The 24,894-nt window shown below is 44.5% G+C and overlaps 1 protein-coding gene across 12 annotated transcripts in view; it reads right to left on the minus strand.

Annotated features, from left to right (window-relative positions):
- Positions 1-21,050, minus strand: part of LOC106569141 (adhesion G protein-coupled receptor L2) — a 128,895-nt gene extending 107,845 nt beyond the window's left edge. For 8 of the 12 annotated variants that reach the window (XR_001320447.2, XR_006758787.1, XM_014140165.2 and 5 more), the window contains exons 1-2: positions 20,407-21,049; positions 1,373-1,586 (exon numbers count right to left, since the gene is read on the minus strand). Coding sequence is in view for 10 of the 12 variants with exons in the window: in XM_014140165.2 (XP_013995640.1) it covers positions 1,373-1,448 (76 nt within the window). In the remaining 2 variants the exon portion in view is untranslated. Of the gene's footprint in view, positions 1-1,372; positions 1,587-20,406 lie in introns of all 12 variants that reach the window. The other 4 variants (XM_045694181.1, XM_014140159.2, XM_014140160.2 and 1 more) reach the window with 1 other exon arrangement.
- Positions 21,051-24,894: the final 3,844 nt, after the last annotated feature.

Below are 24,894 nucleotides of genomic sequence, written 5' to 3' on the forward strand. Positions count from 1 at the left end.
CATTTCTCTTGTAACAAAAACCCAGCATGAGCATTCAATAACCCAGAGACGAGAGAAAAAAAAAATCATTTTCTGCTCAAGTATGTCATTAAGGATTTTCAAAGCAAGAGGAATGTTCATGGGTGTACATGATCACATCATGACACTAGGAAGTCATTATTAAGAGCGGGGCCTTTTTGTGGGATGGACATTCATGGAAATGAGGTTCATGGTTCAAAATGCCATACACACACGGAGGGTGGGGGGGTGGGGGTGTAATGGTGAGTGGCATGTGGATGGATCTGACATTGGCTTTCGCTCTGAAAACAGACACATTCCTTCTTTGATGAATGGGCAAATATGTATTCATAGGCCTGAGAGCCCACGCCTCTGTCAAGTGAAACCCCAAACCTTGACTTTCTGCATACCAAAGCAGGAAATCCTCCCCCGAAAGAAAATCACCAGGACCGTTCAGCACAGACCATCTCCAAGCTCAAATCAGAGGCCCATTCTTCAAACATTTCAGGAGGTACTTTTTTCATTTTTTCTGGGAAAAAGACCCTGCGATTTATTTCGTATGGTCTACAATTGCTATAAATCTACAAAGTGAGTGTATCTCTTTCTGAATGTTACGCCTGGCTCGACTGTTCCATCTCTTTTCAGTTAATCACCTCACACAGTCAGATTTAAATATAAAACCAAAAGACAAGTGAAATCTATGCAAGTGTGAAATAAAAACATGAGAAAAGAGAGAAATGTAATTTAAAAGAAACCACCTGAGTTGATATTCTTCGACGTTTGGCTGTAATCAATGTTTGGCACGCTAGCATGTGACTTGAGTACAATGAGAGTGAAACAGAGCAGACATGTAATGATTGTCATTAAGCCGACATACTAACAAACCGACATCAATGCCTGTGATGAGAGGGAGTAGTTTGGTAACAGAACTTGTAATTACAGCCAAACGTGCTAATCTAAAGTAAGACAATGAAATGAAACTAAAAAACTAATGAGATGGCTTTGGGTAGAGAAAATAAAACACTGGTGGTCCCTTCCAAAAGTCTTCTATTTGGCAAAATGCCAGCTCCTTCAATTGAAGCTTCAAGATGCAGGTACTTAACGGAATCAGCCAATCAATATAGTTTTTTTTTAATGTTTTCTGAAGCACAAAGGCCTGGGTGCACTGCACTCAAATATTCAGCTATAAAACTCAGTTCCAGTGCTATTGTGAACTTTTAAAGATAAAAAAAAGTCTTGAAGTGAATTCAATATATAACAACAACTCTTCGCTCCCATTAGAAGACGGAAAAATGAGCCAAATAAACACTTTCATGAACCACATTTGAAAAATACATAGTATTCCACACAAGCGCAAACACACGTAAGGACTTACCTTCTGAACAATGGAGATGAATGAGGGTGAGCAGTAGACCATGGAGAACTAGACACCTCCATGCTGCAGGAGCCATCGTTGCTGAGTACTGAAGCCGCTCCAGATGCCTGCTAGCAAACGACTGTGGCTTTAGGATATAGAATAGAAAAAGAGGAGTCTGGGAGTAGTCAGCGATCCGTGGTTCTAGGAGAAGCCTCTCCAGTCATCTTGTCATCTGAAAATACAGAGAGGAAGAGCAGGGTGAGGAGGAGGGAAACTGTGTACTACTGCTACAAGTCGAAAACGTCATCATCATCACAAAGGCTATGTCATCACAGCTGCCATCTTTAAAGATGGGATTGATAAGATTGGGAGATACATTAACATAAATATTAAAACAGTGCAAATGATGAATAATCATGGTGCAACATAAGTATACTGAAAATGCCTGATAACTGTACGTCTCTTTGGATATATTGGGTCTGATATATTGGGTCTGATATATTGGGTCTGCCAAAACAAACATCAAACCAGTGAGATATTCAGTAGGCAAAAGGATGGGTATGACAAAATCAGTGTACAAAACATAAAGAACACCTGCTCTTTCACAGACAGACTGACTAGGTGAATCCAGGTGAAAGCTAGGATCCCTTAATGATATCACTTGTTAAATCCACTTCAATCAGTGTAGATGAAGGGGAGGAGACAGGTTAAAGAAGGATTTTTAAGCCTTGAGAGAATTGAGACCTGGATTATGTATGTGTGTCATTCAGAGGGTAAACGGACAAGAAAATATTGAAGTGCCTTTGAACTGGGTATGGTAGTAGGTGCCAGGCACAACGGCTTGTGTCATGAACTGCAACGCTGCTGGTTTTTTCACGCTCAACTGTTTCACGTGTATCAAGAATGGTCCACAACCCAAAGGACATTCAGCCAACTACACACAACCGTGGGAGGCATTGGAGTCAACATGGGCCAGCATCCCTGTGGAACGACACCTTGTAGAGTCCATGCCCCGACAAATTGAACCTGTTCTGAGGGCTCAATATTAGGAAGGTGTTCCTAGGGCTGTGGCGGTCACGAAATTTCATCAGCCGGTGATTGTCAAGCAAATAACTGTCAGTCTCACTGTAATTGACCGTTAATTAACAAACACATTTAGTATCTCTTGGCTTCCACACATAGCCTACAAGCCATTAAAATAATTATAATAAATCCATGTAATATAGCCTACACCTTCACAACAAATCTATGATTTATTTTAGACAGGTCTAAAGAAGCATGATATGAAGAACATGTAGTCTATTTCAGAAGAAAATAATAGCATACTCTGACTGTCCTTATGTTTGGTCCTGATCTGGCGATGCCAAATGGCTGTGGGCCAAATGGCTGATTTGCTTAGAATTACACTGCATTCTTTTATATTTTATAGTATGAAGAATACAATTGAACAAAGTTTTATAAAATAAAATAAAAATATTTCCCCCAAATGATTTGAGGGAGTGCGCTATTCTGCGCTGAGCGGTTAACAAAGAAATAGGTTCTCCTATATGGTTCAATTAGAGGTATTAATGTAACTTTAGTTGTTCTACAAACACTGGGCTATATGTTTTGATGTTTAATACAGTGTAAGGCTGCATGATGAGACTCTAATGATGATATGAAAAAAAGTTGCTTGAAAGGCATGAGCTCTGCTTTGTTTTCTGCGCAGGCTGTACACACTCCAGTAGTCTCTCCATATAATTCACAAGTGATAGGCTAATATTGTCACCCATCAGACTATTCTTGATTTAATCTTGTCTTTACATATACTAAATAATGTATACTAAATATAACAAATATGTGTGACATTTGTTATGATTTAGAATGGACCATTATCATGTACCTGTATCGAAACAGGGGCAGCAGGAAAAAAAATATGTAACCTATGCGCTTAAATAGCGAATAGAGGACGCTTTTCCAGTGGTTTATTTTCATGCCAGCCAGGTAGGCTATACTCCTATTGTAAAGAGAAGCAATGCGCTTAATATTAGGAAAGTTGAGAAATAAATATAGTAGGCTTAGCCTATAGAAAGCTGATAGGATCCTCCTCTTTTTAGTAGTGGCCATCACTCGGTTTTCTCATGCAATTGCAGAACCTATAGAAATGTGGCGCAACATGAGCACATGGGTTCTCATGGAGCGATGGATTAGATTTCAAATACATTTGCATTGATGTCAGAGTGATTAGAGGAACAATAGAGTGCTGAGTACCAGGCAGTTCAAAATGTCGGTAGGCTACTAAACGACCATCAGCAGCATCAGAACTTGGAGAAGACTAATTACCGCGACTAAACGGACTTCGTGACCACTGGTGTGGCGGTAATACAGTCATAGCAACAGCCCTAGGTGTTCCTAATGTTTGGTATACTTAGTCTATCAAGTCTGAATATGTGTTTATTTTTCACTTCTGACAGGAAATACTCTTGGGTAGAGGAGAGCATGACGGAACACTCATCCCTGGGCTACAGGCTACATGTTTACACTGACTGCCTTCACACCGCATTCCTCCCTCCACTCACTACTACCCCCTTCCCTCCTTCTCTCCCTCCCTCCCCAGAGTTCTACTGCCTTATCCCCACAGGAGAGGACCCTGTTGCTCAGGCAACACACTCACAAAGACTCACACAGCAAACCATTAGAGACACAGCTCCTTTGTGAGGTACTTTTGTCTGCTTCCTCCTTATCTTGAGGGCAGCCACAAACAGTCCACACGGCTTTGTCCGCCTCAGCTAAGGTTAGGCTCCACTCCCTAAAATGCCCTCAATGCACCAGAAGGAGAGACTTGTTAGAACACAAGTCAAATACTCCGGATCGATGACATGTCAAATATACACGTTAGTACACACACAGACGCATGCACGCACACATACATACACACCTTGACCTGCACATAAACAAACCAAACACAGCAAGAAGACATCCATCGGGTACAGATGACTTAACCTAGGCCATGATGTACCCATCTACACTATATATACAAAAGTATGTGGACACCCCTTCAAAATGAGTGGATTCGGCTATTTCAGCCACACCCGTTGCTGACAGGTTTATAAAATTGAGCACACAGCCATGCAATCTCCATCGACAAACATTGACAGTAGAATGGCTTTGCTGAAGAGCTCAGTGACACCATCATAGGATGCCACCTTCCCAACAAGTCAGTTCGTAAAATGTCTGCCCTGCTAGACCTGCCCCGGTCAACTGTAAGTGCTGTTATTGTGAAGTGGGAACGTCTCGGGGCAACAACGGCTCAGCCGCAAAGTGGTAGGCCACACAAGCTAAAAATCATCTGTCCTCATCTGTCCCATTTCCAAACTGGTTTGATTGAGATCAGTGTGGAAGAACTTGACTAGCCTGCACAGAGCCCTGACCTCAACCCCAACGAACACCTTTGGGATGAATTGGAATGCTGACTGCGAGCCAGGCCTAATCGCCCAACATCAGTGCTCGACCCCACTAATGGTCTTGAGGCTGAATGGAAGCAAGTCCCCAGAGCAATGTTCCAACATCTAGTGGAAAGCCTTCCCAAAAGAGTAGAGGCTGTTATAGCAGCAAAGGGGGGGACCAACTCCATATTATTGCACATGATTTTGGAATGAGATGTTCGACGAGCAGGTGTCCACATACTTTTGGTCATATAGTGTATGTTTAACATCCAAAATGTGACCATGTCCATATAAACACCATGTCATCATCCACACAGTACACTGCATTTCACACTTTAAAGAGTGGAGGACACCAAAAGAGGATAATTCGCTTTTCTGTGTGTACTCCTCCTCTCCAGAGCCACTCGTCAACTTCCCTGATTATTTTATAATGAACCTAAATTTGAGCAGCGGAGCACTCTGCTCTGATCGCTCTCTAGGCCCCACTAATACCCAGCTAAGATATTTCTGGCAACGTGAAAGCACACACGCACAAAACATTGTTTTGGGAGCTTCTATCTGCATTGGCTTACAGAGTCATAAGTTAAATCTCCATATTGGATTCATTCTTTAAAATGTCTCTATAGGTGGCTGGAGACTCCCGTTTAAAACAGGCTAACGGAATGGAGCAGAGTCCTCGTGGAGCAGAGTGCACAGTCTACAGGCCCAAAGGTCATTGATCCTGCTTTGAGGTCAAATTTACCACTAACTGTTATACTGTGTGGCGCCAAGCTAACACACACAAGGCTATGATCATTTATCAGTTAGAAGTCAGGTGGTGCATTCAGAATCATTTGATTGTATTTGTCGGGAAATGACTTATCTAGCTGCAGTAGACCACTAGATCAGACAAGAGCATAGCGGAGCAGCGGTAAAGCGCTACTTCCTCTCACAGCTGCCCAAAACAGAGTGAGCCTTGCTAATAATACCTGATTCCCAGGTGTCTGAGGGCTGTGAGGCCTGGCCTGTCACCCTGGTTTCCATTGAAATCCCCCCCCCACCCCACACACACTAGCATTATACACATTCATCTTCCCCAAATATGAGTCGTGGGGGCAGGGGTGGGAGGGAGTGAGGCTGTAATGCCCTGCCCCATACCCCCTACCCACTAACCTCTCTGCCCTGCTCGGCTGGCTCAGCCGCTGATCCCCACCAGACACCAGGGGGTGAGGGGCCTGGGGTTCCTTCCCTCGAGGCTCGTCTGCCCCGGGGCCCCTTTCTCCTCCTGCTCAGTAGTACCCAGAGCCACCCGCACCGTCGCCCCGCTGAGTAACATGTTCCCTTTCTCCTTTAAGCTGGCAGAGGAGCCGGCCGCTGCGCTCATCTCACCCCTCATCCCCCCAGCCCTAAACAGCCGTTTTGTTTGCGGGGTTTCTGGACTGGATTTGGTCCGACTTGAGATAAAAGGATTAGCCGATTAACATGAAGACGCTTTTCACGAGTGCTGACAGACGTATCATAATTTTACATCAGAGAAGGGGAGATTGTGGTGGGTGGTGGGGCGGAGGCCTCCTCTAGCAGAAAAGAGGTAAGTGAGGCATAGTTAACCCATCAGAGACTGTGTGTGTTTGTGGAGAAATTCTCTACAGCACAGCTCCTCAGAACAGCAAGGAACTCCAGAGATTGGGACTAAACTAAATCATCTTCAAAAAGATGATTCTGAAAATTGGCTTTAAAATTTCAATGGTGTCAGCAATTTTATATTGTATTCTTTTGAGCTTAACAACATGAATTGGGTTATTCAGAGTATTATATAGATAGAAAACAGAACAAGGTTGTCAATAACTATTTTTCTATCATTTTTATTTATTAGATAGAACCTTATAGTCCTAAACTCTCAAATTATTCAGGTTACTCGACCAGGAAGGAATATTCACATCGGGTTCCAATACCACCATCGCCGTGGCAGCTGTTATAGTAATAATAGTGCACAGAACAAAGTTATGACTTACTGTCACCAGCTACATTAAATCTTATGGCTTGACGGTTTAATAATCCTGAAATCTTCTAGAATCATTTCAAATGATTAACTCCTCATCTGTACTTTAAGTGCTAATTTTTCCCCTATAAGGAACAATGGATATGAATCTTCCCTCTCCCTGCTTTCACTCTTTCTATTAACAGTATATCATCCCAGACACCAAGAATCCATCACAGGGGATGGAAAATTACATGTAAACATTTAGAACATCTGTTTCTCTTTCTCCACCCATACACAGTGAGAAAAGCGAGGAGACAAATGTATCAGTCCGGAGGATTGAAAAAAAAAACACCACATTGCAAACAAATGTTTCATATTTCAGAGGAATGACAGAAAAAATAAGCAAATATTTAAAAGTGGAAGGAAAGCAATTAAAATAATATTAGAATAAACGGATGGAAAGAAACAGGCCACATGTCCTAACATGAAATACGAGGCTAATTGGTGCAGCAGCAGGCTGAAGGAATGTAAAGAGACAAAGCTTGTGGCTGCCTCTCTCAAGCTGGAGAGGCGACCGGCGAAAGAATAGACTAGAGAGAGAATGGGAGTCCAAGCTTTTGTAAGAAGGGAGGAACTGAATGGATGGGAGAGCAAGAGAGAGGAGAGGGAGAGAAGAATGGGAAGGGAGGAGAAAGAAAAGGGGCGGGAGGGTCACTGGGAAGGATTGACAGCTTGTGAGTATGGCTTGACCTGCTGGGTTCACCCTCCAGTATTTTCAACAGGCTTAACCAAGGACTAAATAAAGCCCCAGGAATGTTAATTTATTTTCAATTGTCAGTGCCAGGGACGAGGAGAGAAATAAAGAGTGCATATATACATATCAAGTGAGATTGGGACACAACTAGAGCAAGTAAGTAGTCCTGGACTGGTGTAAGCTCAACGCTCCAAGTTGAAATAAAGATGTGGCCTAGCTGTGTGTTTTGTCTGTGTTCCAGTCTGAACCTCGCAGGCATAATGCTTTAGTTCTTCAGCCCTCTCTGACTAACTCATTTGGGGAACGGTTCACCCCACCCACCTACCCCCGCACATGGCCTACATTCAGAACAAAAAGACCAACACGTGAGGGGGAATATCAAACATGAGAAGATGGTAAGAGGGGAGCAGGGGGTCTGGGTTAGGGTGTAGTTGGAATCTACAGGAACTGAGAAAACAAGTCCCCCAGATCCGTTGCACCCCAACACCTCAATGCTCCTCAGTAACACTGTCATGATAGACCCCCGTCTGTCATGGCTCTCCTCTCCAACTCCTCTCTTACGGGACATGATGTCACTTCCTTGGCTCTGTCAGTGGTGCAGACAGAGCACTTGCCATGGCTGCCAGTGATGGAGACAGGCGCAAGTCAGGCATGGCAGTCAGGTGGGAGAAGGGTTCATCACCGTGGAGCTGATCATATATTTTGGGATGGGGCATGAAGGAGGGAATGGGGCAAGCAACAACCGGTAGCAAGCTGCATGGTATTCATAGGCTCAACGATGGTTGGTGCGTATCAAGACCCTCTGCCAACAGAGATTGAAATTATAGATAGAGTGTCAACGGACACACACACACACACACACACAGAGAGAGAGAGAATGTATTGTGAAATTGAGAGGACGGAGTGAGGTAGCCTTCAGAAGATCGACTACAAAAGAGAACACAACTAGGTCTGTCATTGAGGTTAGCAGAAAGCGAAAGAATGGAAATGAATAGGCAGAAATAGGAGTGAGAAATTGATGCAAGAAAGGCAGAGAGAAGTATGAATTGTATTGAATGAGCAGAAACAAGTGTGGGAAGGGTTAAGTAAAAAGTCAGTCAACACTATCCTCATCCTTTCAACCATCACTACTATGTTAATTCTACCCATCAGAAGTATAGTGGCCTAATTTGAAAGTTCACAACCGCTTTGGACATGACATTGTCTTATGTTATAGTGAAACGTTCCTGTTCAAAACATTCCCCATCTTTAGCCTATAGCGTCTCAACAAGACCAATTTAGAAAAGGTTACCTGGGCTTAATGAACCAAAATGTATTCTGAGTAATCTGTGAATTTCAAGAAGAAAAATTACAAATCAGAATCAAAAGAATCAGGTTCAAATGAACCAATACACCCCTCTCTTTCCGAAGAGGACTCAGAATCAAAAGAATCAGGTTCAAATGAACCAATACACCCCTCTCTTTCCGAAGAGGACTCAGAATCAAAAGAATCAGGTTCAAATGAACCAATACACCCCTCTCTTTCCGAAGAGGACTCAGAAGCAAAAGAATCAGGTTCAAATGAACCAATACACCCCTCTCTTTCCGAAGAGGACTCAGAATCAAAATAATCAGAATGGGGAGAAGCTTTTAAAATGTCAGTTTCATTAAGCAATACTACAGTCGCTCTCCCACTCCTCCCAGCTCAGTAACACCGCAGAGCTTGGCAGTGAGATGAATAGGCTGACCTTTACACAGTGAGTTAAACAGTGAGGGTCAGTTAGAGAACAGCATCTCATCCTCTGACATGTCACACAGAGCTCCTCTTTTCAATCAGTCAGTCCTTCATATCTTCACACTGAAAGACACTCCTCCTCTACGCCTTGTTCTGGTTCTCTCACTCCACGACATGCTCTTTATCCACACTGGTTCATCACACACACACACACACACAGGCATTAACGAACATGCACAAACGCATGCATGCGGGCGCACACACAGACACAGACCCTCACCTACCCACCCTCGGCTCACTCAAACTCAAACACTCAACCATTTACAAGGGAAATTGTGGTTGGCTTGGCAACCTCACTCGCACTCATATTTACATTAAGTCAAAAATAAGCACCATAAAACGTTTGTGATCATTCCCTGAATGTTAAAACGTTAAAACAGGGTGGGAATCTTGTCTGAAGGACAGGAACGGCTAGATTCCCCTGCAGGTAATGTGGTAGGAACTTCACAACTACCAATGTGAACCATATGACATGCTGCTGTGGACATCCATGCTCTGCAGCAGAACACCTGAGCCTCCACCACTCAATCTACACCCTCAGTGAGGCAGAATGTGACGTAAGAGAGGAGCGCAAATGTGCACAGTTACAAATAGGAAGGAGGTCGCTAGACAGAGAACATCCACACACAAGGATAGACAGAGAACATCCACACAGACACACACAAATTGGTTCAACACACGCACAATGTATGGTAAACACAATATGGCAAGCAAACAAAAGGAGTATGTTACTGCAAAACCTGCAAATCCATCTATTGAATACCAAGCAGTTTCACTGGGGGAGGGGATAGTTACAACTACTGCATTTCATTGCCAACCCTGAACCCTTCTGTATAAAACATTTTCATTTCCTAGGGGGAAAAGAAACGGGTTTGACCCGTTTACCCTGTTGTCTGTTGGCTAATCATTTGCTTATCGCTTTCACCGAGATTCCTACAAGAGGGCTAGGTCATACTTAAACCAGCCCTGATTCTTATGGATATTTTCAACAGTAGGTTGAGGTTCAAACACACACACACACACACACACACACACACACAACTTTTGAACATTGAAATATTCTGACAGATGTAAAAAAAGAAACAGAAGCAGTTGTTTCTGTCCTCCATTCAGACCACTGACAAAACCAAGAAATAAGAGTCAAACAAAACAGCCATTCTTCTCAATGCTTTAAACAAGGCAAGAGAGCTACAGCGGCATTTCCCTTATTCTGCAGCAGAGCCCTAGCCCAGTACTGGAGTAGAAGACTGAAGCAGAGCCCTAGCCCAGTACTAGAGTAGAAGACTGAAGCAGAGCCCTAGCCCAGTACTAGAGTAGAAGACTGAAGCAGAGCCCTAGCCCAGTACTGGAGTAGAAGACTGAAGCAGAGCCCTAGCCCAGTACTGGAGTAGAAGACTGAAGCAGAGCCCTAGCCCAGTACTGGAGTAGAAGACTGAAGCAGAGCCCTAGCCCAGTACTGGAGTAGAAGACTGAAGCAGAGCCCTAGCCCAGTACTGGAGTAGAAGACTGAAGCAGAGCCCTAGCCCAGTACTAGAGTAGAAGACTGAAGCAGAGCCCTAGCCCAGTACTAGAGTAGAAGACTGAAGCAGAGCCCTAGCCCAGTACTAGAGTAGAAGACTGAAGCAGAGCCCTAGCCCAGTACTGGAGTAGAAGACTGAAGCAGAGCCCTAGCCCAGTACTGGAGCAGAAGACTGAAGCAGAGCCCTAGCCCAGTACTAGAGTAGAAGACTGAAGCAGAGCCCTAGCCCAGTACTAGAGTAGAAGACTGAAGCAGAGCCCTGGACCAGTACTGGAGCAGAAGACTGAAGCAGAGCCCTAGCCCAGTACTAGAGTAGAATACTGAAGCAGCGCCCTAGCCCTAGCCCAGTACTAGAGTAGAAGACTGAAGCAGAGCCCTAGACCAGTACTGAAGCAGAAGACGCCCTGCCCTCTTTTCATTCTCAGGGCACCTCCTCAGGGTTTTCCTCCTCCTCCTTCTCCAGCAGGCCTACATCATTCCTTTGGGTGTTTGTGTAGTGTCCCTTAGTTACCTCTGAAGAGACCTGGCCAGGTCAGCAGCGGCAGAAAGGCAGCTCAGAGAGTTAAAAGCCTGCCCTGTCCTACTCATAGGTACAAGGCCATCAATAATTCACCGTCATCTGGAAGCATTATCTAACAGCCTGATAAAATATTTAAAACGGTGGGTGACAACACAGAAACAGTGAAGAAGTGCTCCATAAGAGGACGAAAGAGAAGGACACTGCAGGTGGCGACAGAGGGAGGGAGTTCGCAACAGATGTGACGTTGCTGCGGCAACTGAAGTGGGAGAAGTAGTCTCCCTTCCAAAGGTTTTCTGATGTGTTAGCTTAGCTAGCTAGACTACTCCTCTGAGGCCAATTTAACCATTACACATCAAGTACAGAATCTGCCTTGCTTAATATAGGCACAGACAGTGAAGGTACTCTACTGTGTCAGCTAGCTATAGCCTGGTTTAAACAGATGGAACGCTACACAGAATTGCGTCTGGTTTAACCAGGCTAAGCTAGCTACCCCTCAGAGGTGTAAATAAATTATACTAAATAAACGGCACAGTAAGTGAATGAACAATCAATCCACTGCATTGCTGTCTCTTTCATTTTGCACCATAAGAGTGGAAGTACAGGATCTATGTAACCGTGGAAGTACAGGCCCTATGTAACAGTCGAAGTACAGGCCCTATGTAACAGTCGAAGTACAGGCCCTATGTAACAGTCGAAGTACAGGCCCTATGTAACAGTCGAAGTACAGGCCCTATGTAACAGTCGAAGTACAGGCCCTATGTAACAGTCGAAGTACAGGCCCTATGTAACAGTCGAAGTACAGGCCCTATGTAACAGTCGAAGTACAGGCTCTATGTAACCGTGGAAGTACAGGCTCTATGTAACCGTGGAAGTACAGGCTCTATGTAACCGTGGAAGTACAGGCTCTATGTAACCGTGGAAGTACAGGCTCTATGTATAGGCTCTATGTAACCGTGGAAGTATAGGCTCTATGTAACCGTGGAAGTACAGGCTCTATGTATAGGCTCTATGTAACCGTGGAAGTACAGGCTCTATGTAACCGTGGAAGTACAGGCTCTATGTAACCGTGGAAGTACAGGCTCTATGTAACCGTGGAAGTACAGGCTCTATGTAACCGTGGAAGTACAGGCTCTATGTAACCGTGGAAGTACAGGCTCTATGTAACAGTGGAAGTACAGGCTCTATGTAACAGTGGAAGTACAGGCTCTATGTAACAGTGGAAGTATAGGCTCTATGTAACAGTGGAAGTATAGGCTCTATGTAACAGTGGAAGTATAGGCTCTATGTAAGCGCAGGTGGAAGCATTCACTGGCCTGTATTAACAAATAGGCCTTTCTCAATGACAGAGAAATCCCTCCAAGCCTAGATCAGTTACACCCAAGCTCGGCTGTAATTAAAATGTCCTAACAAAGGTCCTGGAACGCAGGACACAAACCTGCACACTGAAAATAAGCCCTGTTCAATCTACAGCACTATCTACAAGCATTGGAAAGGGTTTGAGTTTTATATTCAGCTCAGGTTTCCTGTAGGCACATTGAATGGTATGCTAAACTTCAAAGACATCTTTTCATGTTTCTTCATGTACACAAACAGTTACATATCAGGATATTATTTTTGACAATATATCGTATCCTTTTGACAATATCACAATATTATTTTGCTCTAGTTGGCTGTACACGCATAATTTTTCCTTCATTGCCTGTCTTCAGTCTTCTTTTTAAATGGTGAGAATTTGTTTTCAGCACTTTTATTTCCATGACTGATCAAAACTCATTCTCATGGCTCTGTCTTGTCCCTCTGCAGCAGACATATATTGAGCAATATGTTTGGAACATCGAATCGCAATAAAATCACAGTATCAAATCTCAACACATACAGAATCGTAAGAATCACAAAACATAAAGTATCAGCACCTAAGTATCATGACAATATGCTATTGTGAGGTCCCTGGCAATTGCCAGCCCTATAGGCTAGGGTTAGACATGGCACATCATATGCAGCAAGTCCATGAGCCAAATATGATATACATCAAGTATATTATCTACTCCACAAAGCCTGTTTACAATCACATGAAATGCAATATTTAAATTCAGCCTATTGCCCCAAAAACATTTCCTTCTTTTTTCCCCCCTTCTCATTACTCTAGCTATCAACAAAGTAATTATTTGTTTCCTTTAACATGTTTGATAGTAGTTGTGTTTAGCAGAGAGAAGACAGGCTGCTTATGACTCTAATTAAAATCCCTCTCTCTCTCTTTTTGAAGGGGGGGGGTGGATGCTGTCTCTCTGAAAGCATTGTTTTTGGGTGGAAAACAGTCTCTTTGAAAATTGTCAATAACAGTCTTCTGATGAAAAAACGAATCACGCCAAATGCCAGCAATATCGTGGGAGGTGACATTTATGTTTGGGACTTAGACAATGCACACACAAAGTAAATAAGCTTCCACTCAACCTACAGAGAATACAAATGTGGTTTCTACTATTATGCAATGTGTGAGCAAAGCACAACAATTAAAATACCATTAAAAAAACTTAATTCTCAACAAACTAACCCCAAATATCATTCTAGCTGAATTTGGATTAAGGTGGTGTGTCGTTGAACAGAAAGCCCCTGGCGCCTGTTAAAATATTCTCGTCCGACAGCTATTTGCTCAAGTCCTTCTCTGAAATGATTTTACAGATGAATTCAGTCTATCACAAGTACAGGCCCCAGAGATTAATTCAATGGCACAACATTGGTTTGATTGATAGAGTGTGAATGGCTATCTGAGATAAGTAGATTCTTTGTCTTACTCGCCAATGCAAATATTAAAATAACAAATCTTGATGTGATGGGAGAAATGATTGATTTAGACATACATTTTCATATTTTAAAAAAAGAGACTGAAACAGACTAATCTACAGTTATGAAACTCGTTAAAGCCTGAGAGGATGTACGGTAGTCCTTGGAGAAGACACATTCATTTCCAGTCCACTCAAATGAACAATCTTCCAAAAAGGAAAGAGAAACATGACTCCAAGTGTGGATTCCAAACTTGCCATTTCTAGAAATCATGGATGGCAAAATACTAAATTCATAGCAAGCCTCAGATCTGCCTCAGCGTGACCCACCCGACCAAGACAAAAGCATAGCACCTGAGCGCTATAAGCTCCACGCTTCCTGAAGGTATTGAAGACCACCAAATAAAGCACATAGTCTGTCTCCTCCCCTGAGACAGTCCCAGAGCAGTGTCCTCTTACGCTAATGCCCTCCAGTCCAGTGGTGGTAGAGCATCACAGAGCATCTCGGGGGGCGGTCCAGACAACTCACAGGTCATTGCTAATCTCCTGATAGATGAAGCCTAAGGACCCCCGGCCATCCATCACACCCCAGCGACACATCTCCCACTGGGCCAGCTTTACACACTCCAAAGAGTTAAACACGGACCCAAAAGACCCAGAGATCATCCATCACTCAAAACACTAGCAGCCCCTCCGCTCCCTTCCAGACCATGTGGGCTTTAACAACACCGAGGGGGTTTGCTTTCTTAACAGAAGGAAAAGCGTTCTGTGTTGTAGGGGCTATGGAGGGTAGGTAGGGAGGGAGATGTTTGGTGAGAACATATCTAGAGCTGCTCTGCTCTATAGCTCAGCTCCAGGGCCTCTGTTGATCATTAAACATCCATTTGAGAAGCAGTGGGGGAAAGTTAACTGTCATTTAAAGCACAGAGGGTGGTGAGGGAGATTTTTACCCCTCAGAAATACCAAAGGCATACATTAATCGAGCAGGTCAGCTAACACAACCTAACACAATGTCATTTGTTCCAGTCTCCATCCATTTATCTCAGTTGCTATAAAAAAGGAGGAAGACAGATGATGAAAAAGCTACGATGAACATTTGCAATTAACTACCAAATCAAACAAACCCATCACCCACCTCTTCCTCCTTACGTATCCCTCTTTCCTTCTCTTCCTCCCATTCTCTCCTTCTCCATCTGTTTGTTCCTAACTTTTGACAGTGAGTGTGTCAGAAAACAGAAAAAGACAGCTGTCAAACCGGCCCCTTGTGATTGAGGATGGCAGGTGAGCTTCTCTCTCTCCCTCTGTGTCCTCTCTCACTCTTTCTCTGATGTGATTGTGCGTGAGCACAGGAAGCAGGCATCTCTTTTCATTATGTGTCGTCTAGGTTGTGGCGGGCCGTGGCGGGCCGAGGAGAGCTGCGTTCACTTTATTACCAAGAAGCAGGATGATCAGGGCCACTAACCCTTGGGAGAACGCTACCCCTGGCATTTACATCCACTGCCTCTGGGGCTTTTGTCCCAAATGGCTCCCTATATAGTGCACTACATCTGACCAGAGCCCTGGTCAAAAGCAGTACACTATATAAGGAATCGGGTGCCAACAGACCATCAGAGACCATCACCATTGACCTGTCCTTTAGGCCGGACCCCTGCGTTACAGCAACCTGGGCTTCAACTAATGGATGTGAGCGATGTACATTTCAGAAAAAATAGAAATAAAATGAAAAGAATGAGGAAGGGAAGAGGCTTTTCCTCTTTCTTGACATAAATTGTCATCCGTTTGTAAGGAAGGAATGGTTTGTGTGTCCATCTGATTCCTCACGATTTCATTGTGTTCGACATCCCTATTAGGCCATGTTTGACAAGACATTAAAGGAAATAAATCTAAATAAACTCAGCAAGGCATTCTTTCACAGCAGAGCAACAGCTGCATTGCATGGAAAATAAACATCATCTTTATGACAGAAAAACAAGAGGCCATTGGTTGCTCAAAACAGTGCTTCACACAAAGCTTTCGAAGAGGCCTCCAGAAATCTATTTTGATTTTGTAAATAACCAATAACTCAAATAGAAATTCAAGAACATTGCTTAATCCATTGATCTTTTTGCTTATAATTTTATTTTACAATACTATAATTACACAAGATTCTACTTGAAGCATATAGGCCTATTGTGTAGTTTCTTCTTGAGTTATCTTTATAAAAGAGCTGGTTTTGATCATGTTTTGTGGTCATCCCAAGTATAGGCCTACTGTATACTTCTAATGTGAGAGACAATAGCAAACAAAAAGTGCGCTGTAAAGATTTTAATCTTAGATCCTATAATTTAAAAAAATTACATGTAAAAAAAAAAGTCTACGTATTAAAATAAGCTCCCACCAGAACCCCCAAGTGGAGACTACAACAAGCAGTTCTCACATTTCTCCACTCAGACACCTTTCAAACCAAGACGTTTTTCCATGAACTTCAGCATCCAGACAACCTTTTGACAACTTTTCTTTAAATATGAAAAAGGTATTGCCGGCGACAAAGCCTCTACGCTGCTTTTAGACAAGCGTGGAGACTCGTCGTGATAAATCAATTCATGTCAGATTTTTATTTTCACTGAATCTCCGTTAAGATATTAGTTAGGCTATGGAAATGTTAGCCAAGTTGAGGTGAATGCTGCTCATGATCATCTTGTCTATTTGGCTCTTTTCTTAAAAAAAACAATTATTGCCAGCATGTTATGTAGCTTAACAAGTGGATTATTTCACTCTTCACTTGCAAGTCACTTAGTAGCCCAGGCCTAGTCCCTACCAAAAGCCTGTGATGGGTCTTAATCAATCAATGGGATTTTGTTTCACTGAATCTCCATTTGTACATTTGGTTAATTCTCTGGCTGGGCAAATAAGTGGAGGTAGATCAGCTCATCATTCATGTGTTCATCCATCACTGATCAGAAACATTAAGCATGCAATAACGTAGCCTAAATCAAGTGTAGGCTTCATTTTTTGCTGGATCGCGTTCAGGACAACTCAAATAGCCTGCGGAGGTTGTGAAATATGAACACGAGACTCACATGCTTTTGAAAATACAGATTGCTATTATTTTCTATTGGTATCATGATGACCATACCCTCAATGTAAGATCCTATTCCTGCTCCCTAACAAAGCGGAGTGAGGGTAGGAAAGAGATGAAACCTGTATTCAAAAAGCATAGGCTTGCCTTGGACTCTGTTTAAAAATATTACTTTTTATATGACATCAGTTCCACACGTTGCCATGTGTGCAAAATATTTTTCAAGTGTATTTTTATTTTTTTCATTATATTCTTAGCCTACTATAAAATATGTGTGTTGACTGTGATCGGGGTAGCCAAAGTGTGTCGTCTGTTTAATTAACAAAATAACTTTTGATTTCATGTACATGGCGCTACCATGTAGCATATAGGCTGCACAGACCAGTAACATAATTAAACTCAAAATATGCCCTTCTATTCTTTTGAAAATGGATTTTATTAGTCTTACAATGTTTCTTACGACCTGTCCAAAACAAATGAATAATGGATTTCTTTGTGATGGTGTATATTCAATGGATTTTTTCAAATAGACATCCACCCACGTCTGCTCCCACTCCAAAATGTGCCAGCATGTGCACTGGAGATAGAAACGACTTATCCCGGCAAGAATGTGTTAAAATTGGACTGTATGAATTGGACTCTAAAAAAAACATTTTTTTTTTTTTTTTTTTTTTACAGGAAACATACTGTAAAGTCTGTCTGTAAAGGGTATTACTTCGGGGATTTTGGTTTGAATTATGGCAGCCTACCAACTCTGTCAATCCCAACTAAATCTGCATTTGCAATCCAACATAAGCACTCTTTCACACAAACACATACGCACAGAATATTGATGCTGCATTAAATAACTGTCAAAAAAACATTTGCAGTGGTCTGCAATGAACAACAGCATTCCTATTCTATAGTGCAGCAGCACCCTTCCCCTCTCAGGACAAAACTGGTTGGGGGATGGGGGCTGGTAGCTCAAGTTCTCTCCATTGAAATGCAGCCACTTTGATATGTAAATCGACAGTTACAACAACAAAAAAATGCTAGAAATCACACTAGCACAGGCCTACATTGAAGCCATTTGCACCCGAGCTGATGTGAGATGGCACTTCCCCTGGAGACTCCGGGCTTCAACAAATGGACCAACCCACAGAGAGAGCATCTGGGGCAGGGGAGTGGAGGAGTAGGGGGGTGGGCATGGGAGGGACAACAGAACATTTGTCCCAATGAATTCCCCAAGCCCATCCCAACACTGACATGAAATGGATGAAAGTTACTCCTCCGGTTCTTAGACAGGTATTTAAAACAAATGAGTTAGGATTTAGATTTTACCATCACTTGTAAAAATAATAATATTATGTTTACACCTTTATTTAACTAGGCAAGTCAGTTAAGAACATATTCTTATTTACAATGATGGCCTACCCCGGCCAAACCCTAACCCAGACTACGCTGGGCCAATTGTGCGCCGCCCTATGGGACTGGTTGTGTAATACAGCCTGGAATCAAACCAGGGTCTGTAGTCTTAGACCGCTGCGCCACTCGGGAGCCTATAGGCCCTACCAGTAGCCCATTTTCTCCAATAACCTTGTTAAAAATGCTTACATTTTCTCAACTGCATTTCCAATTCTGATTTGACCTAGTTAAATAGACTACATCACCAGCGTAGAAAATGGAATGGGCCAACACACAAGCGTACCCTCCTGTAGTGAGTCGAGTGGTGTGTCTGTCTACAGGTAAGGTATTCTGCCTCACCTCTGTGATATATAGGCTAGCTAGAGCTAGACTAATCACTAATAAACTAATGAACTTATAATGACTGGTCAAGCTCTTTGCCAGATGTATGCTCCGCTTGGAATCCTATGCTATTTGCTTATTGCGTCCCATAGAGCCCAATATGCTTGTTAGGGTGCTTGCTTTGGCATTTGGCCTCGTTTATGTTGACTTATGATGATTCATAAACGGAATCCTCCATGAAAGATAATGAGGACTTTATATTCTCCCTTCTCTTATTAGATCACCTGCCCAGCTCTAAACGATGAGCTAATCTATGGAATTAGTGCACGGTAAGTGTGTGAGGACTGATTTAATGCAATTCTACACATGTTGTCATGAGGCTAGGACAAATTTTGCAGTTTTAAAGCTTATTTCCTGCTATTCTACTCTTTTGCCATGGGGCAGAGAAAAAAAATGTGCAGTTTTATAGCTTGTCTCGTGCTTTTGTTCAGTTTGCCATGAGGGTGAGATAGAATTTTGCAGTTTTAATGCTAATTTTCTGCAATTCTACACATTTTGCTACCATATGCTATCTGGGGCTTTTGTTGTGTGTCCCATCACACATGGCTGGCTTAGATATCTGTGAATTATACATGTTCTGTGAAATGATCTCATTTTACAGCCGCAGAATGGAGAGGAAGACGAAGATAGCAACTGACTTGCAGCTACTTAGGTCGTTGTGTCCTCGGGATTAGGCTGTGTGTAATGGGGTAATGGGAGATGTTACATTTATTTGACAGTCTATCGCTCCACTTCTGTACCTGACAGCGTGTTACCTAGACAAAGAATTTGCCAAACCACCTTACTGCACATACATTTTTATTTTCTTCCTAATCCAAGATGACTATGCTACTTGTCTCTTTTCCAGTGCTAACACAAAACCTTATCTACACAGGTGACATCTAGACTAATTACCAAAGCCAGGACAACAACGCCTCATTCAGAGACCAACAGAATTAAACCTATAATAATAATAATAATAATAATAATAAATTTCAGGTAGTAGGGCTAGCCCTCAAACCATCCATCCATTCATTATAGGCTAACTAGATTTTTAAAAGCACAGTAGTTTGAATAAACCAAATTCACTGAATTCAGAGCAACGATGGCCGCCGAAGAAGTCCACATCTGGATAAACCTCATGCAACTTTTCCAATATCCCAAGGCCCAGAGTCGCTTAATGTAAGAACCACTGATGTCTGTTAAAATGCAATCATTTCAGATTGTAAAATCTTTAGGCTGGAATACCAAGCAGTAGCAGATAGACCTAATTTTAACAGATTGCTTGGCATTGACATCACAACTATAGACCAATCTGTAAGTGTTCTTAAAATGGAGTGAAATTCGGTAAAATGTCCGTTAGTGACATTTTCGTTAGGAATGAAGTGTATTTTCTCAACTCAGCCTAAAAAAAAAACAACCGACACCCTCATCGCAAGTAACCTAACTAGCGCCCAGGCGGCAGGACGGCGTGTTAGACCAATGTTGGAATACTTACATTTGGGGGCTGATAGTCCAAAATGGTGATTGACAAATATTGCAGTTCGGCACCGAAGTAACACAGAGAGAGTGGTTACCCCTTCAGCAGGCTATAGGCCACCCTCAAACTCGGTATACGCAGCGGGCAACACAAAGACGTCCGTGGTTCCGATGCATGCTCCCCTTACGAGGGACAGATCGTGTTGTTTCTTGTGGCAGGTATCTCTCGCTCTCCAAGTCCATGCGACCCCAAGGACCTGACGAACTCTTCCATAGCGAGGTGATGTTCGGAACTATTGGGCCTAATCAATAGGTTTCTTCCATATCCCTCTCTCACGCATCCACATTTTCCTTTCGAGGGGACGCAATGAATTCAAAAACTGCACGGCTGTAATTTTAGGCTAGAGTAAACGATGCGAATGAGAAGCAAATCAGCTCATATCCTAAAAAAAAAATGCAGGCAGTCGTCTTCTACGATGATGTGAATGTATTCTGAAAGTCGCCTAAAACAATGCTGAAACATTCTAGAATGAGACTTCAGTTCGGGGGTCTCAGGTCTGTCTGTGCGTCGGGCTTGTGCTCCAGTCAATCTCTTCGCTGCTCTATCTACACACCGCTGAGCTAGAGCCAGTCGAACTCCCCATACAAACAAGAGAAGAAACCGTGAGCCGGTTCTCTTCTCTGCAGCAGCTGGCTTTCAATGGGCCAGCCTAAAACCTGGCGTGGACTTACAGAAGGCAGGGACTGGTGCTCTTAGCAGTTCTGTATAGGACCTGCCTGTACAGTAGAAGGAATATGGCCCCCAAAGGATGGGATGGACCTGGTACCTGGATATTGATAATATATATATTTAAATATTTCACCTTTATTTAACCAGGTAGGCCAGTTGAGAACACGTTCTCATTTACAACTGCGACCTGGCCAAGATAAAGCAAAGCAGTGCGACAAAAACAACAACTGTCACGGGCGTCGTAAGGAGTGGACCAAAATGCAGCGGGTATATTGATCATCTTCTTATTTTTATTGAAGAGAAGACATTTAAACAAAAGACGAAAACAGTCCCGTAAGGTGCACAGACTATACAGGAAACAACCACCCATAAAACACAAGTGAAACAAACCCCAACTAAATATGGCCTCCAATTAGAGGAAACAACAACCAGCTGCCTCTAATTGGAGGTCCTACCAAAACCCCAACATAGAAAAACTAGATAAACACATAGAAATAGAAAATTTAGAACATAAACCAAAAAACCCGAACCACCCAAAACAAACACCCCCTGCCACGCCGTGACCAAACTACAATAACAAATAACCCCTTTTACTGGTCAGGATGTGACAGTACCCCCCCCCCCAAAAGGTGCAGACCCCAAATGAACCTGAAAACAAAAACCCCACAAAAATTAACCCCAATTTAGAGGGAAGGGAGGGTGGCCACTGTCAACGACGGCTCCCGTGCTACACCCCCCCCCCAATCCTCCAACTACGGAGGTGGCTCTGGCTCCGGCCTTAGTCCCCATTCTAACCTGCCCACCCCCGCTGAAGGCTCAGGGCTGTAGACCACTGCTGAATGCTCTGGGCTGAGGTGCGTCGCTGGAGACCTCGGGCGGAGGTGCGTCGCTGCAGGGCTCCGGACTGTGGTGCGTCGCTGCAGGGCTCCGGACTGTGGTGCGTCGCTGCAGGGCTCCGGACTGTGGTGCGTCGCTGCAGGGCTCCGGACTGTGGTGCGTCGCTGCAGGGCTCCGGACTGTGGTGCGTCGCTGCAGGGCTCCGGACTGTGGTGCGTCGCTGCAGGGCTCCGGACTGTGGTGCGTCGCTGCAGGGCTCCGGACTGTGGTGCGTCGCTGCAGGGCTCCGGACTGTGGTGCGTCGCTGCAGGGCTCCGGACTGTGGGCCGTCGCTGCAGGGCTCCGGACTGTGGGCCGTCGCTGCAGGGCTCCGGACTGTGGGCCGTCTCTGCAGGGCTCCGGACTGTAGGACATCGCCGGAAGCTCTGGACGGGGAACTGTCGCCGGAAGCTCTGGACGGGGAACTGTCGCCGGAAGCTCTGGACGGGGAACTGTCGCCGGAAGCTCTGGACGGGGAACTGTCGCCGGAAGCTCTGGACGGGGAACTGTCGCCGGAAGCTCTGGACGGGGAACTGTCGTCGGAAGCTCTGGACGGGGAACTGTCGCCGGAAGCTCTGGACGGGGAACTGTCGCCGGAAGCTCTGGACGGGGAACTGTCGTCGGAAGCTCTGGACGGGGAACTGTCGTCGGAAGCTCTGGACGGGGATTGCGCACTGAAGGCCTGATGCGTGGGGCTGGCTTAGGAGGCGCCAGACTAGTAACCCGCACCACAGGGCTAGTGCGAGGAGCAGCAACAGGACGTACTGGACTGGGCAGGCGCACTAGAGGCCTGATGCGTGGGGCTGGCTTTGGAGGGTGAACTGGGCTGTGCTGAGGAATGATGGCTGCCGTGCGTAGAGCAGGCACAGGGTAGCCTGGGCCTAGGAGACTCACTGGTGGCCAGATGTGCTCACCAGGCATACTCCTTCCTGGCTGGATGCCTACTCTAGCACGACACTTGCGGGGGGCTGGTATCAACCGCACCGAACTGTGCTTGCGGATTGGCGAGACCGTGCGCACTTCCGCATAGCACGGTGCTCTCCACGCTAAACGCTCCCCATAATAAGCATGGGGAGTTGGCTTAGGGCTCACCCCTGGCCCAGCCAAACTACCCGTGTGTCTCCTCTCCTCCTGAAATGGAGGATATAATGCCTCATACCTCCATCATTCTGCCTTTGCTGCCTCCAATTCTTCCTTCGGTCGCCGGTACTCCCCAGCCTGCCTCCAAGGTCCCTTTCCATCTAGGATCTCCTCCCATGTCCATGACTCCAAGTAGCTCTCCTTCTGCTCCTTCCTCCACTGCTTGGTCCTTCTTTGGTGGGTGGTTCTGTCACGGGCGTCGTAAGGAGTGGACCAAAATGCAGCGGGTATATTGATCATCTTCTTATTGAAGAGAAGACATTTAAACAAAACAAATAACGAAAACAGTCCCGTAAGGTGCACAGACTATACAGGAAACAACCACCCACAAAACACAAGTGAAACAAACCCCAACTAAATATGGCCTCCAATTAGAGGCAACGACAACCAGCTTCCTCTAATTGGAGGTCCTACCAAAACCCCAACACAGAAATAGAAAAACTAGATAAACACATAGAAATAGAAAATGTAGAATATAAACCAAAAAACCTGAACCACACAAAACAAACCCCCTACCACGCCCAATAACAAATAACCCCTTTTACTGGTCAGGACGTGACAACAACACAGAGTTACACATGTGATAAACAAACGTACAGTCAATAACACAATATAAAATGCCCACGTGTTCTCGCATACCCCTAGAGCATCGAGCCAGCGGGGTGGTGGCACTGGAATCCTCATCTCTCCCAAGTGGACATTCTCTCTTTCTCCCCTGACCCATCTGTCTATCTCCTCATTTGAATTCCATGCTGTCACAGTTACCAGCCCTTTCAAGCTTAACATCCTTATCATTTATCGCCCTCCAGGTTCCCTTGGAGAGTTCATCAATGAGCTTGACGCCTTGATAAGTTCCTTTCCTGAGGATGGCTCACCTCTCACAGTTCTGGGTGACTTTAACCTCCCCACGTCTACCTTTGACTCATTCCTCTCTGCCTCCTTCTTTCCACTCCTCTCCTCTTTTGACCTCACCCTCTCACCTTCCCCCCCTACTCACAAGGCAGGCAATACGCTTGACCTCATCTTTACTAGATGCTGTTCTTCCACTAATCTCATTGCAACTCCCCTCCAAATCTCCGACCACTACCTTGTATCCTTTTCCCTCTTGCTCTCATCCAACACTTCTCACTCTGCCCCTACTCGGATGGTATTGCGCCGTCCCAACCTTCGCTCTCTCTCTCCCGCTACTCTCTCCTCTTCCATCCTATCATCTCTTCCCTCTGCTCAAACCTTCTCCAACCTATCTCCTGATTCTGCCTCCTCAACCCTCCTCTCCTCCCTTTCTGCATCCTTTGATTTTCTCTGTCCCCTATCCTCCAGGCCGGCTCGGTCCTCCCCTCCTGCTCCGTGGCTCGACGACTCACTACGAGCTCACAGAACAAGGCTCCGGGCAGCCGAGCGGAAATGGAGGAAAACTCGCCTCCCTGCGGACCTGGCATCCTTTCACTCACTCCTCTCTACATTCTCCTCTTCTGTCTCTGCTGCTAAAGCCACTTTCTACCACTCTAAATTCCAAGCATCTGCCTCTAACCCTAGGAAGCTCTTTGCTACCTTCTCCTCCCTCCTGAATCCTCCTCCCCCTCCCCCCTTCCTCCCTCTCTGCGGATGACTTCGTCAACCATTTTGAAAAGAAGGTTGACGATATCCGATCCTCGTTTGCTAAGTCAAACGACACCGCTGGTCCTGCTCACACTGCCCTACCCTGTGCTTTGACCTCTTTCTCCCCTCTCTCTCCAGATGAAATCTCGCGTCTTGTGACGG

Source organism: Salmo salar, chromosome ssa14 (genome assembly GCF_905237065.1).
Source record: "Salmo salar chromosome ssa14, Ssal_v3.1, whole genome shotgun sequence".
Lineage (NCBI taxonomy): Eukaryota > Metazoa > Chordata > Actinopteri > Salmoniformes > Salmonidae > Salmo > Salmo salar.